Raw genomic sequence first — 14,532 nt, forward strand, 5'->3', positions numbered from 1 at the left:
TTGGATACCCCATAAGAGAAAAGGAGCAGTTTTTTCTTTTAGCCCTGCCTTGCACCCTGCCCAGCCTGAAGCCTAACCTACAGGGCTGTTGTGCGAGGATAAAATAGGGAGGAAGAGAACTTTGCAGGTGTTGTAAACAAAAATTGCCCTTTTCCCTTACGGGGTATCCCATATAGAGTCCTTACGTGGGTTCCCTATTGGTAGGAGAAAATAACAGAGGCCAAGCAGAGAATATTGAGAAGCAAAGCAGCTAGTAAGCTTGATCTTTATTGATCTGTTGCAACAGGGTGCTCCCCTCGCAAGCAGGAGAGGAGGAGGGACCCAGAAAAATGGCATGCAAGGCCTTATGAAGACTTTTGAAATTGCCACCCTGTAGATCAAGACCACCCCCAGAAACATCATGCATACATCACAGAAGGGGCGTAACCTAAGACCACCCCTCAGATACATCACACCTACATCACAGAAAAGGCGGTCTTAAAACAGAAATTTGAATGTTGTTTTTCTCCTGTCCTTGTTTTTCTCCTGTCTGGCAGGTTACTTGATTGGATTGCCTGGGGAGCCTGGCCAGTCTTTTGTAATGATAAATACTTAGTTCCTGGGCCCGGTCACAGGATCACACCCTATTCATATCTTAAATGTGTCCTTAAGACAGGATTTGTGAGGAAAGAGACAATGGGGAGGTTTCCCACTTTGACCTTGCAGAGAAAACATTTGCTCAGTTTAGGAATCAAAATGGTTCCAGGCTGGTCTTCTTGTGCTGATCTATGTATGCGCTTGGTTGGTACACTTATGAACATTACCATATATCTAAGACCTCAAAATTCCTATCACACAGGAAAGGTGGGACACTATAAATGCAATCCATCAATCAATCAAATAAGCAAGCAATCTTTATTATTCATAGTTTTTAGCATCCCTCCATCCAAGGCATCCCTGTTTCTGGGCTCGACTACTTCAGCCTTCAACAACTGCGTACGATTAGCTCTCGAGCAGCTTACGATGCCTTTTCACAACGCAGCCGAACTCCCTTTGGGGTAGGGCGGGTAAGTAAGTACTCGCTTAAATATGGGGCGGAGCTTTATTCATCTTAGCCAACCAGAAGCGCGACCCGACGGGTCCTTCTGACCAATAGAGCGCAGCGGCGAAGGCATGCGCAGAAGAAGAAAAAAGCTTACCTAGAGTGGACCGACGTGAGCAGCTGCGGCGGCCAATGGGATTGGAGGCTGGGAGAGACCATGAAGTGAGTGGGGGGAGGGGAGACCTGGGAAATACCACTAGGGCAACAGGGAGGGGGAGTGTTATTGGGGACAGATATAGACTAAGTGGGCATTATTAAAAAGAGGGGCTATTGTGGGGGGGCGTTGAGTGGGCGGGGGGGGGGCAAATACCTGGAGGCGTTTGGAAATCATTGCTTGGGTTAAAGGGGGGCATTTGCTGTGGTCATTGACATGACCAATTCCACACTCTCTGTGGGTGCAATATTTGGGGGGGACATTTTTTGGGGGTGGGGGTGCAAAAGCAACCCTTTTCCACCAGCCAGAGAACCGTGCACCCCCATATCTTTGCATGCAGCCCCCCTTCCCATGCATTAATCCCATAACTCTGCTCAGGATTCTAGGAAAGCCGCCAAGTCAGACCACCGGGTCCATCTACCTCAATATACCCAACACTGACTGGCAGCAGTGGATCTCGAGGGTTTCAGCCAGGGGGCAGTCCCAGTCCCACCTGGAGATGCTGCCTGCGGGGACTGAACCGCCTGCATGCGAAGCGGGTGCTGCCCCCCTGAGCTGTGGCCCATTAATAACAATAATTATTACTATTTATTATTTATACCCCGCCCATCTGGCTGGGTTTCCCCACCCACTCTGGGCGGCTTCCAACAAAACACTGAAATACAATAACCTATTAAACATTAAAAGATTCCCTAAACAGGGCTGCCTGTTTTCCCCTGCCTGTTTTTCCCTTAAAACAAGCTAAGATTCCCTTAAAATGAGCTAAGATTCCAGTCCTCATGATTCTCTGGAGAAACATGTGATTAGATAGGAGCTGGTCTGTAGCAACTTCAATCCTAAAAAAAGCTCAGCACCTTTGGGGTAAAATTGTAAAAAAAAAAAAGCTGAACAACTTCAATTCTAAAAATTGAATTGGTTGGCCCTCATGTATGATCACTTCATCAAATCTGGCCCCCTTTGAAAAAAGTTTGGGCACCCCTGTATGGGGTATCTAAGAGCCCGTATAGAGTCCTTAAGTAGGTTCTCTATCGGTAGGAGAAAATAACAAGAGGCCAACCAGAGAATATTGAGAAGCAAAGCGCTAGTAAGCCTGATCTTTATTAAACTGTTCCAACAGGGTCCCCACTCACCACACGCAGGGAGGGAGAAGAGGAACCCAGAACATCGGTGTGCAAGATCTTATGTAGACTTTTGAAACTGCCCACCCTATAGCTCAAGACCACCCCCCAAAACATCATACATGCATCACAGAAAGAGGTGGTCCCCAGCAGAAATTTGAGTGTGTTGCTTCTCTCCTGTCTGCCAGGATACCTGATAATGCCTTATCTTAGAGTCAGCAAGGTTTATCTTGCCCGGGCCAGATTGGTACCGCAGAGATCCCTCCGTGGGCCGGATCATGAGCGCACATGCTCACAATTTTTGGCGTCTGTGCGTATGTGATTTTTGGCGTCTGTGCATGCGCCGTGGAAGCGAGTCCCTGTGCTTTAGCGCAGTGTGCGAGTGGGCAGCTCAATTCAGGGGTGGCTCGTGCGCTGGTCTTGGGCCTTCGGTTGCTGACCCCTGCCTTATCTGATTGCCTTTTCTGGGTAAATACTTAGTTCCTAAATCTCTTACGCATATTGATAGTGTGCTCAGCTTAACAGATACTTGCCAGACTGTATTTACAGGGAGGTGTAAGCCCCTACAGCCCAAAGACAACTGGAAAGCTTTTCCCATTTCCTTCCTCCTTGCAGAGAAATATTTGAGGTCAATTTGGGAAAGTCAAAATGGCTTCAGGATTGTTCTCCTGTACTATTTCAGACACGTGGTTTATATACTTATGTATGTGCTTGCCTTGTACATTTATGTGCATTTATAAGACCTTAGAATTCCTGTGGTCCCCTCAGTACTGCCTACACTGACTGGCAGTTTAAAACCTAAGGACTAGGAGCTTGGCTTTGAGTCAAGCACCTCCTTATGGGCAATTCTTTTCCCAGGACATTTCTCTGATGCCTCTCTTGCTTTCCCTTCCTTCAGGCTGAACATAGATGGACTGCTTGTTTATTTCCCCTATGATTACATCTACCCGGAGCAGTATTCTTACATGCTGGAGCTGAAGAGGACATTGGATGCCAAGGTTTGACCAGAAGCTGGGTTTGTTTGGGGTGCCAGTGGAGGAGGAGGGTGTTGCTGCGCTTGACCTCAGTACGAATCACTTTCTTGTTTCAATAGGTGAGGTGGAATAATGTGATGCACCAGCAAAAAATACCGTATTTTTTGCTCTATAAGACTCACTTTTTCCCTCCTAAAAAGTAAGGGGAAATGTGTGTGCGTCTTATGGAGCGAATGCAGGCTGCACAGCTATCCCAGAAGCCAGAACAGCAAGAGGGATTGCTGCTTTTGCTGCGCAGCGATCCCTCTTGCTGTTCTGGCTTCTGAGATTCAGAATAATTTTTTTCTTGTTTTCCTCCTCCAAAAACTAGGTGCGTCTTGGTGCGTCTTATGGTCTGGTGCATCTTATAGAGCGAAAAATATGGTAGTTGATGCTGTTCTAGGTTTCATCAACAGATATCTAGAGCATGGTTAGGCAAACTACGGCCCGGGGGGCAGATCCGGCCCAATCACCTTCTAAATCTGGCCCACGGACGGTCCAGGAATCAGCGTGTTTTTACATGAGTAGAATGTGTCCTTTTATTTTAAAATGCACCTCTGGGTTATTTGTGGGGCCTGCCTGGTGTTTTTACATGAGTAGAATGTGTGCTTTTATTTAAAACGCATCTCCGGGTTATTTGCGGGGCATAGGAATTCATTCTCTCCCCCCCAAATATAGTCCGGCCCCCCACAAGGTCTGAGGGACAGTGGACCGGCCCCCTGCTGAAAAAGTTTGCTGACTCCTGGTCTAGAGTCTAGACTTGATAGCAAAGCTTTTACATCACCAGCATCACAACGATGGAATGGAGAACAGCCTGTTTTAAATTGTGTGAATGCATACTTTTTCCACTTTGAGATTTGACGTAAGCAGCATTGCAGTATCGCCGCTAATTCATACCGGCTCTCTCCGTTTCTCCGCTAGGGTCATGGCGTTCTGGAAATGCCATCGGGCACCGGGAAGACAATCTCCCTCCTGTCTCTGATTGTGGCCTACCAGCGGGTGAGTCGCCTTGCCTCGGCTTCTGTAAAGGCGGCCTGGCAGCCCCTCGTGCAGATAACGACACCTGGCCTACCTTGCAGGCTTGGTGTAACGATCGCCGGGAGAATGTGAAACACTTTGAACACCCCAAGGGGCTACATGAAGATGAAGTATTATTCCCGCTGGACTACAGCTCCCTTGATCACCCCAACCTTTGGCCATTTGGGCTGATGGGAGTCCAGCAACATTGGGGAGGAGGGCACCAGTTCTGCAGTCTTCCATTATTAGTACTTTGTCTGCAGAAACATCAATAAGAGAGCCAGGGGTTAGAGTGTTGGACTAGGACCTGGGAAAGACCAGGGTTTGAATCCCCACTCGGCTATGAAGCTTGCTTAGGTTGATCACTGCCTCTCAGTCTTGTTGTTGTTTAGTCGTTTAGTCGTGTCCGACTCTTCATGACCTCATGGACTCCTGTCTTCCACTGCCTCCCGCAGTTTGGTCTAGCCTGCCTCAAGAGTTTTTGAATTCTGGTGCTGGAGGAGACTCTTGAGAGTCCCACGGACTGCAAGAAGATCCAACCTCTCCATTCTGAAGGAAATCAGCCCTGAGTGCTCACTGGAAGGACAGATCCTGAAGCTGAGGCTCCAAGACTTTGGCCACCTCAGGAGAAGAGAAGACTCCCTGGAAAAGACCCTGATTTTGGGAAAGATGGATGGCGCAAGGAGAAGGGGACGACAGAGGACGAGATGGTGGGACAGTGTTCTTGAAGCTACCAGCATGAGTTTGACCAAACTGCGGGAGGCAGTGGAAGACAGATTTTAGTTTATTGTTTTTAATTGAATTATGATGGGGATATGTTGATCGGCAGTTTTTATTGGAAAATCAATAAAAATATTTTTTTTAATAAAAAAAGATAAAATACATTTCTTTCTGGACCCCCCCCCCCCCGTGTGACTGGCCACTCTTCTGCATCTCCTCCTGCCAACAGGGCACCTCTTTTGGCCGATGTTCCCTCCCACACCCACCCACCCAAAAAGCGCTTTCTAAGTAAACCCGTTTTCCCTTTCCCTCCTCAGGCTCATCCCCTGGAAGTGACCAAGCTCATTTACTGCTCCCGAACGGTGCCAGAGATTGAAAAGGTAACTGGGACATGTTTGGGGTTGTTGGAATCCATGATTTGCAGGCAGCTTAGCAAGTTTGCAATTAGAATCTCCACAGCATGGAAATACAGAACATGAAAGGAATCTGCCCAGAAATAAAGAGACCCAGCAACAACCAAGTGATTGGCTGAATTCCTTATATAGGCATGACCTATAACACTGATAGGGACGCGGGTGGCGCTGTGGGTTAAACCACAGAGCCTAGGGCTTGCCGATCAGAAGGTCGGCGGTTCGAATCCCCGCGACGGGGTGAGCTCCCGTTGTTCGGTCCCTGCTCCTGCCAACCTAGCAGTTCAAAAGCACATCAAGTGCAAGTAGATAAATAGGTGCCGCTCCTGCGGGAAGGTAAACGGCGTTTCCGTGCGCTGCTCTGGTTTGCCAAAGCGGCTTAGTTCTGCTGGCCACATGACCCGGAAGCTGTACGCCGGCTCCCTCGGCCAATAAAGCGAGATGAGCGCCGCAACCCCAGAGTCGGTCACGACTCGACCTAATGGTCAGGGGTCCCCTTTACCTATAACACTGGTGTGTGTTGGAGAGTGTTAGTGTGGTGTGGTTAGTTCTGAGGAGTGCTGAGAGTGAGAAGTTGGAGAATGATGGGAGCTGGAGTCCCGCCCGCGCCTCTGTCCCTGACCCCTCGACTTGCCTCCATCCTCCATGGCTCGCAGAGAGAGAGAGAGGACCAAGGAGTCTTTGGCGCGAGTGCTGTGCTTTCCCCCCAGGTCATTGAGGAACTGCGCAAACTCCTGGATTTCCACGAGAAGCAGACAGGAGACAAGCTGCCCTTCCTGGGCTTGGCGCTCAGCTCCAGGAAGAACCTCTGCATCCACCCGGAGGTTTGCCCGTTGTTTTGATTAGCGCCGTTCTGCCCAATGGGCTTACTTGGGAGTCACCCACGTCGCTGCCTTTCAGGACGTTCAGACACCTTGGGGTCAGCCCCTCTGTGCTCACCCACTTGCTGTGGGTGCCCCTTATCCCAGCTTACCCCCAACCCTTGGGGTCTCTGCCAGCTCTACAGTTCTAATAATTGTTATTCCTCCCCGCAGGTGAGCGCCTTTCGCTTCGGCAAGGAGGTGGACGGGAAATGCTTCAGCCTGACTGCTTCCTATGTTCGGGCTCAGCAGCAGCAGGACAGCAGCGTCCCCTCTTGCCGCTTCTTTGAGGTATCGCGATAATAACCGCTGTTTCATTTACAGTAGGCAGAGGCCTACCTCCTGGGAATAACAGATTTGGATATTCCACAAAAGAGGAAGGGTATCTTTTTATATGCGACGGCGGCAGCAAGAGTTTTGATCGCAGCAAAATGGAAGAGTAATGAAACCCCCTCTATACAAGATTGGATCCAAAAGCTGGCAGAATATGCCGAATTAGATGGTTTATCAGAAAAAATAAAGAATAAATCAAAACAGGAATTTGTTTCTAAATGGGAGGTTTTCAAAGAATACCTGAAAAATAAATATAGTAGTTTAAATTCTGTTGCAGCATTCGAGGAACTTCAGTGATAATTGCTAGGTAGATAGAAGAAATTAGATTTATTGAGAATAAGTTTAATTATGGAAAAAATGTGTATTGGCAATAAGTAATATGAATTGGAAATGTGGAATAGATGGGAGGTTGGGTCTATAGTGTTAAGACCAATACAGTGGTGCCCCGCAAGACGAATGCCTCGCAAGACGGAAAACCCACTAGACGAAAGGGTTTTCCGTTTTTGAGTTGCTTCGCAAGACGAATTTCCCTATGGGCTTGCTTCGCAAGACGAAAATGTCTTGCGAGTCTTGCCATTTCCCCCCCGCTTCCCCCCCCTTTTTCTAAGCCGCTAAGCCGCTAATAGCCTTTTAGCAGCTCAGCCGCTAAGCCGCTAAACCGCTAATAGCGCTAATCCGCTAAGCCGCTAATGGGGTTGCTTCGCAAGACGAAAAAACCGCTAGACGAAGAGAATCGCGGAACGGATTATTTTCGTCTTGCGAGGCACCACTGTAGATGTTTTACTGTTTGCTAAGAAAATTATGTGTCTATGGTTAAAAAGAAAGATAGATAATAATAATAATAATAATAATAATAATAATAATACCACCTTTATTGTCAATGTACAACCTGTGTACAATGAAATTAACCGAGCCCCCCCCAACACTCAATCTCATTGCACTCTGTGTGCTTGTCGCACAACACACCCACCCCGAAAGTCAGTTGCACTGTATTCTTTTCCGTTCAGTAGCCTAACAGCCCACAGATAGAAACTGTTTTTTAGCCTGTTGGTATGACTGATTATGGGATGCGGGTGGTGCTGTGGGTTAAACCACAGAGCCTAGGATTTGCTAATCAGAAGGTCAGCGGTTCGAATCCCCGCAACAGGGTGAGCTCCCGTTGCTCGGTCCCTGCTCCTGCCAACCTAGCAGTTCGAAAGCACGTCAAAGTGCAAGTAGATAAATAGGTACCGCTCCGGCGGGAAGGTAAACGGTGTTTCCGTGCGCTGCTCTGGTTCGCCAGAAGCAGCTTAGTCCTGCTGGCCACATGACCCGGAAGCTGTACGCCGGCTCCCTCGGCCAATAAAGCGAGATGAGCACCGCAACCCCAGAGTCGGCCACGACTGGATCTAATGGTCAGGGATCCCTTTACCTTTACTTTTATGACTGATTATGGGACGTGGGTGCCGCTGTGGGTTAAACCACAAAGTCTAGGACTTGCCGATCAGAAGGTCGGCGGTTCGAATCCCCGCGACGGGGTGAGCGCCCGTTGCTTGGTCCCAGCTCCTGCCAAACTAGCAGTTCGAAAGCACGCCAGTGCAAGTAGATAAATAGGCACCGCTCCGGCGGGAAGGTAAACAGCGTTTCCGTGCGCTCTGGTTTCCGTCACGGTGTCCCGTTGCGCCATAAGCGGTTTAGTCATGCTGGCCACATGACCCGGAAAGCTGTCTGTGGCCTGAAAGTGAGATGAGCGCTGCAACCCCAATGTCAACTTTGACTGGACTTAACCGTCCAGTTGTCCCTTGACCTATTAGATCCATCATAACATATTTACACTGTTGAATTTAATTCAACGCTGCCAGCGTTTCCAGCTGTACACAGTTATTTCCCATGTATCAATACATGTTTTCCTGTCTTCTCTAGACGTATGTTCTTCTTGTTCTCTTACTCTATATGATAGAACTGACAACAACTTTCTGAGCATCTCGTCTTAGAAAATGATGTTTTTAGCAGGTGCCAAAAAGTATAGCTGGCCCTCGAGTGTCCCTGCCAAGTCTGTGATTCAAACTGCAGCTTGCCATTTGCTTTTCCCTTCTTTGGCAGGAATTTGATGCGCACGGGCGGCAGGTGCCTCTCCCATACGGCGTGTACAATCTTGACGACTTGAAGGCCTTTGGTCGCCAGAAAGGATGGTGCCCCTACTTCCTTGCACGATACTCGGTAATGTGGCTGTGATCACCTAGCTGTCTTTTTTTCTGCATAATAGGTAACCAGGTATATTTTGTTTGGGTCCCCTTCCTGTTGGGAAAGGGCTCTGCCTACGTGTGACTGGCTTCATAAATTTATGGAGGGGGGAAAAACAGCCCAAATGGCCATGGCATAAAATACAATAAAATTTATACACTGCTTGATTTGAAAAACAAAACAAAACACAAACTAAAGCAGTTTACGAAAGATAAAACAGTAAAATCAAGAAAGATTTGCAGCCCTTTTTGAAAACACGCAAAAGTTAATAATAATAATAATAATAATAATAATAATAGTAATAATAGTAATAATAGTAATAATAGTAATAATAATTTATTATTTGTACCCCGCCCATGGTGGCGCTGTGGGTAAAACCTCAGCGCCTAGGACTTGCCGATTGTATGGTTGGCGGTTCGAATCCCCGCGGCGGGGTGAGCTCCCGTCGTCCGGTCCCAGCTTCTGCCAACCTAGCAGTTTGAAAGCACCCTTAAGTGCAAATAGCGGGAAGGTAAACGGCGTTTCCGTGTGCTGCGCTGGTGCTGGCTCGCCAGAGCAGCTTCGTCACGCTGGCCACGTGACCCGGAAGTGTCTGCGGACAGCGCTGGCTCCCGGCCTCTTAAGTGAGATGAGTGCACAACCCTAGAGTCAGTCATGACTGGCCCGTACGGGCAGGGGTACCTTTACCTTTACCTTTACCCCGCCCATCTGGCTGAGTTTCCCCAGCCACTCTGGGTGGCTCCCAATCGAGTGTTAAAAACAGTACAGCATTAAATATTAAAAACTTCCCTAATAATACTAATAATACTAAGACAGATTAAAAATACTGTTCAGCTTCTTAAGAACCTCCATAATAATAATAATAATAATAATAATAATAATAATAATAATAATAATTTATTTATACCCCGCCCATCTGGCTGAGTTTCCCCAGCCACTCTGGATGGCTTTAAAGGTGCCAAGTTCCTGACCTCATAGCTCAAAGAGTGCAAGGCCTGCTGGAATATCTGAGGCCAGAGAGCCAAGTACAAACTAATGAATGCAAATAATTTTGTTTGAAGCAAACTTTAGTTGAAAACCCGCTCAGAAACACAATATCGGCAGCTAGAGATTGCTGCTCTCGGGCTTAGAATGGAAAGGACACGGCATGCAAGGAAAAAGGGATGGGGAGGGAAGAGGAAGGGGGAAGCTCAGGCACCTGTTCTTGAACATTACGGTTCTTCTCATGACCGGCTGGGAGGGAAGCTGGTAGCCTGATGGAACGCCTGCTCTGAGGAGAGAGGGAGAACCAAAGGTGGCAGAGGTGATGGAGATGAGTCCTGTTTGCTTGTTTCCCTCTGCAGCTGGCATTTTCTGCTTAAATTTCCAATAAGTGGGGGCGGGGGGTGGGGACTTCAGTGCCTTCTCACCACCCATTACTCACTAAATTAGAATAAATGTGCAAAGTAAGGTTGTGTTTGTTTCCCCCCCAAATTTTTTTATTAGTTTTCCAAGTTTAAAACAGACGTATCAACAAACATAAAAAGAAAACATCAAAAAATAAGCAAACAAACAAACATATATCCTAACTGTGGAAAATCCACTTTTGTTAGCATTGTTAAGTGACTTCCTCAAATCTCCCTGGCTGAGTTTCCATATAAATCATTGTAGCAGTTTTCCAAAACTAATTTCACATAAAATTTACATAGTCCTATTGACATCTTTTTTCCTTTTCATTTTGACTTTTATCCATAGTATTCTACAACATCACATACTTAAATCCTAGGCCAATTTGGTACTCGCAAGCACCGTCTTTTTCGCTCTGTAAGACGCACCAGACCACAAGACGCACCAAGTTTTTGGTGGAGGAAAACAAGAAAAAAAATTATTCTGAATCTCAGAAGCCAGAACAGCAAGAGGGATCGCTGCGCAGTGAAAGCAGTGATCCCTCTCGCTGTTCTGGCTTCTGGGATAGCTGCGCAGCCTGCATTCGCTCCATAAGATGCACACACATTTCCCCTTACTTTTTAGGAGGGAAAAAGTGAGTCTTATAGAGCAAAAAATACAGTAATTCTATTTAAATTATCTTAACATATTTAACTAAATATTCTTTAAATTTCTTCCATTCCTCTTGATACTCCTCCTCCTTCTGGTCGCGGACTCTTCCGGTCAGGTCGGCTAGCTCCGAAAAATCCATCATCTTCATCTGCCATTCCTCTACTGTTGGTACTTCTTGTGATTTCCAAATTTTGGCCAGCAAAATTCTAGCACCAGTTGTGGCATACAAAAACAATTTAACATCTTTCTTGGGCAATTCCAAACCTATTATTCCAAGAAGAAAGGCCTCTGGTTTGTTAATAAATGTACATTTTAACATTTTTTTCAATTCATTATAAATCTTTTCCCAAAAGTCCTTCACCTTGGGACAAGTCGACCACATATGAAGTAAGGTTGTGTTTTTGGTTTTTTTAAGGGTACACCTCAGATTTCATTACCTCCATTCCCTGCCTGCCTGAAGTTTTCTGTGTAGCTTGAAAGCTTGCACAGGTGCTGTTCCTATTTTTTTTTTTTAAAGAGCACATCTCTTTACATGTTTTGAGCATCTGTGGATACCTTTTAATGTGACTGTCCTTTTGAGAGGGGGGGGCATAGTTGGTTTCTCCCTCCCTCCACCCCAAGAGGACTGGAAAACGGATGTTACTGGCCCAGAGATGGGAAGGAGATAAAGTTCTTACCAGAGAAGAATACCAGATGAAGTTAATGGACTACTATGCTGAAATGGCTAAAATGACCGGAAGAATCAGAAATCAGGAAGACCAAAATTTTAATAAGGAGTGGGGGAAATTGATAACTTATCTTAAAGACCACTGTAAACAGTTAAAATCGTTAGTAGGACTGGAATATCACTTATAGTTTTAAGATTGATTCTGGACATAATGGAAGAAGTTAAGGGTTTGGATTATCATAAAAGATGCGGGAGGAATTGATTAATAATAATAATAATTTTTTATTATTATTATTATTATTATTATTATTATTATTATTATTATTATTAATATTATTATTTATACCCCGCCCATCTGGCTGGGCTTCCCCAGCCACCCTGGGCAGCATCCAACAAAATATCAAAATACAGTAATGCATCAAACATTAAAAGCTTCCCTAAACAGGGCTGCCTTCAGATGTCTTCTAAAAGTCTGGTAGTTGTTGTTCTCTTTGACATCTGGTGGGAGGGCGTTCCACAGGGCGGGTGCCACCACTGAGAAGGCCCTCTGCCTGGTTCCCTGTAACTTGGCTTCTCTCAGTGAGGGAACCGCCAGAAGGCCCTCAGAGCTGGACCTCAGCGTCTGGGCTGAACGATGGACGTGGAGGGCCCACAAAGGGGAGGATGGAAGTCCAGGATATTCCTTGGAATCTGGTTTTTATAATTTATGTTTGATATATCTCTGCAAAACTTTTAAGTTGAAAGATCAAATGAATTATTTTATTTCATTTTTTCAAAAAAAGGAAAACTAGAGTTCTCCAGATGTGATAACTTGGTCCAATACAGTACAGTGATACCTCAGGTTAAGAACTTAATTCGTTCTGGAGGTCCGTTCTTAAGCTGAAACTGTTCTTAACCTGAAGCACCACTTTAGCTAATGGGGCCTCCGGCTGCTCCTGCGCCGCCGGAGCACGATTTCTGTTCTCATCCTGAAGCAAAGTTCTTAACATGAAGCACTATTTCTGGGTTAGCCGAGTCTGTAACCTGAAGCGTATGTAAGCTGAAGCGTATGTAAGCTGAAGCGTATGTAACCTGAGGTACCACTGTATAGATTTTCATGCCACGCGTGTCCTTGTTCTGCTGTTTCTCTCCATGCTGGACCAGATCCTTCACGCCAACATCGTGGTGTACAGCTACCACTATCTTCTGGACCCCAAGATCGCTGACCTGGTGTCTAAAGAACTGGCCAAGAAATCCGTCGTCGTCTTCGACGAGGCTCACAATATCGGTATGCAAGAGCACCTCTTGCCTGTCTTGGACATCTGCAAGCACGTACCTAGAATCACAGAATTGTAGATTTGGACGGTGACCCCGAGTGCCATCTAGTCCAACCCCCTGCAATGTGGGGGGATAATGTGACTGTCCCTTTAGGGCCAAGCGTAGCAGGGCCTTTCCTGAGCCGACAGGGTGAGGGTGGTGGTTCACGTAGCACACGCAGAGCCTGCGGAACTCACCACTACATGGTGCCGCGATGGTTATCAGCGCAGGGTACATTAAAATTCGAGGAGGTGTTGTGGAAAGAAGATTCTCTCACGAAAGGAGGTCTCGCTGCCCCATCCTGACAAGCGCGGTGGTTCAGTTGCCATGCCGGAAAACTCTCAGTCTGTCTTCACCTGCCTGGAAAGTCACATAGACTGGCCGACCGGCCTCTCTCTTCTCCCACAGACAACGTCTGCATTGATTCCATGGGGGTCAACATCACGCGCAAGATGCTAGACCGGTGCCAGGGGAACGTGGCCACGCTCCAAGCCAGCATACAGAAGTAAGTGAGGAGACCCTCTTATTTTCCCATAATTTTTAAATTAAATTTTCTGTTTTACAATTTAGAATATTCATTTCTAATATCAGTGTGACTTCCCTTCTTCTCTTTCCATGGTTCATTTTGTATAGCATAAGTCCCTGCAAGTTGTATATAAACTAAACCATCCAGTATTTCATTATTACTTCCATCAAAACTTACTTACACTGTTGAATTTATCTGGCTCCCGGTGGAGTACAGGGTCAGGTTCAAGGTGCTGGTCTTGACCTTTAAAGCCCTTTGTGGCTTAGGGCCCTCGTATCTACGGGACCACCTCTCCTGGTATGCCCCATGGAGGACCTTAAGGTCCATGAATAATCATAGTTTAGAGGTCCCGGGCCCTAAAGAAGTCAGACTATCCTCCACCAGGGCCAGGGCCTTCTCAGTGATGGCTCCGACCTGGTGGAATGCTCTGTCCCATGGGACCAGGGCCCTGCAGGATTTAACCTCCTTCCGTTGGGCCTGTAAGACAGAGCTATTCCGCCTGGCCTTTGATCTGAATTCAGCCTGATCTTTTATTCCCCTTCCTTCCCTCCCCCTCCCCTTTTTATGAAGATCACCCGCTCTGGGATCCCACAGCTAATTCTCCCCTGGTCTCCTCGCCGGCCCAAATAGGACTAATTTAGCCAGCTGGCCCTGGTGATCATCTAACGTTTATTGGATGGATTTTCCTCCTAAATTGATTTTTGAATTCTGAATTTATTGTTATTCACGTATTATACTGTATTTTATGCTGTTTTTGTTGCAACAATTAAGTGTTTTAAATCTGTTGTTAGCCACCCTGAGCCTGGTTTTTTGAACCGGGAAGGGCGGGGTATGAATAATTTTTTTTTAAATTTTTTTATTATAAATTAAGATAAGACCCTCTTATTTTCCCACCCGGCAGCCTCGACTCAGCAAATGCCCATGAGCACAATGTTGAAATCCTGCACCAAAATGCCCCCCCCGATTCTATGGGACGTCCCACATGCATAATTCCAGTTACAGAATTGTAGCATTGATAGGGGACCCTAAGGGTCATCTAGCCCAACCCCCCGCTACTCAGGAATCACAGCTTGTTGG

General features: G+C 46.6%; 1 protein-coding gene across 1 annotated transcript in view; it reads left to right on the forward strand.

Moving 5' to 3' along the window:
* The first annotated feature begins 1,127 nt into the window (after positions 1-1,127).
* Positions 1,128-14,532, forward strand: part of ERCC2 (ERCC excision repair 2, TFIIH core complex helicase subunit) — a 30,659-nt gene continuing 17,254 nt past the window's right edge. The window contains exons 1-9 of the mRNA XM_053401745.1: positions 1,128-1,243; positions 3,252-3,351; positions 4,288-4,365; positions 5,421-5,483; positions 6,224-6,337; positions 6,548-6,664; positions 8,789-8,905; positions 12,777-12,900; positions 13,338-13,434. Coding sequence (XP_053257720.1) covers positions 1,239-1,243; positions 3,252-3,351; positions 4,288-4,365; positions 5,421-5,483; positions 6,224-6,337; positions 6,548-6,664; positions 8,789-8,905; positions 12,777-12,900; positions 13,338-13,434 — 815 coding nt within the window. The 5' untranslated portion in view covers positions 1,128-1,238. The remainder of the gene's footprint in view (positions 1,244-3,251; positions 3,352-4,287; positions 4,366-5,420; positions 5,484-6,223; positions 6,338-6,547; positions 6,665-8,788; positions 8,906-12,776; positions 12,901-13,337; positions 13,435-14,532) is intronic.

The sequence above is a fragment of the Podarcis raffonei genome, chromosome 8 (assembly GCF_027172205.1).
Source record: "Podarcis raffonei isolate rPodRaf1 chromosome 8, rPodRaf1.pri, whole genome shotgun sequence".
Classification (NCBI taxonomy): Eukaryota; Metazoa; Chordata; class Lepidosauria; order Squamata; family Lacertidae; genus Podarcis; species Podarcis raffonei.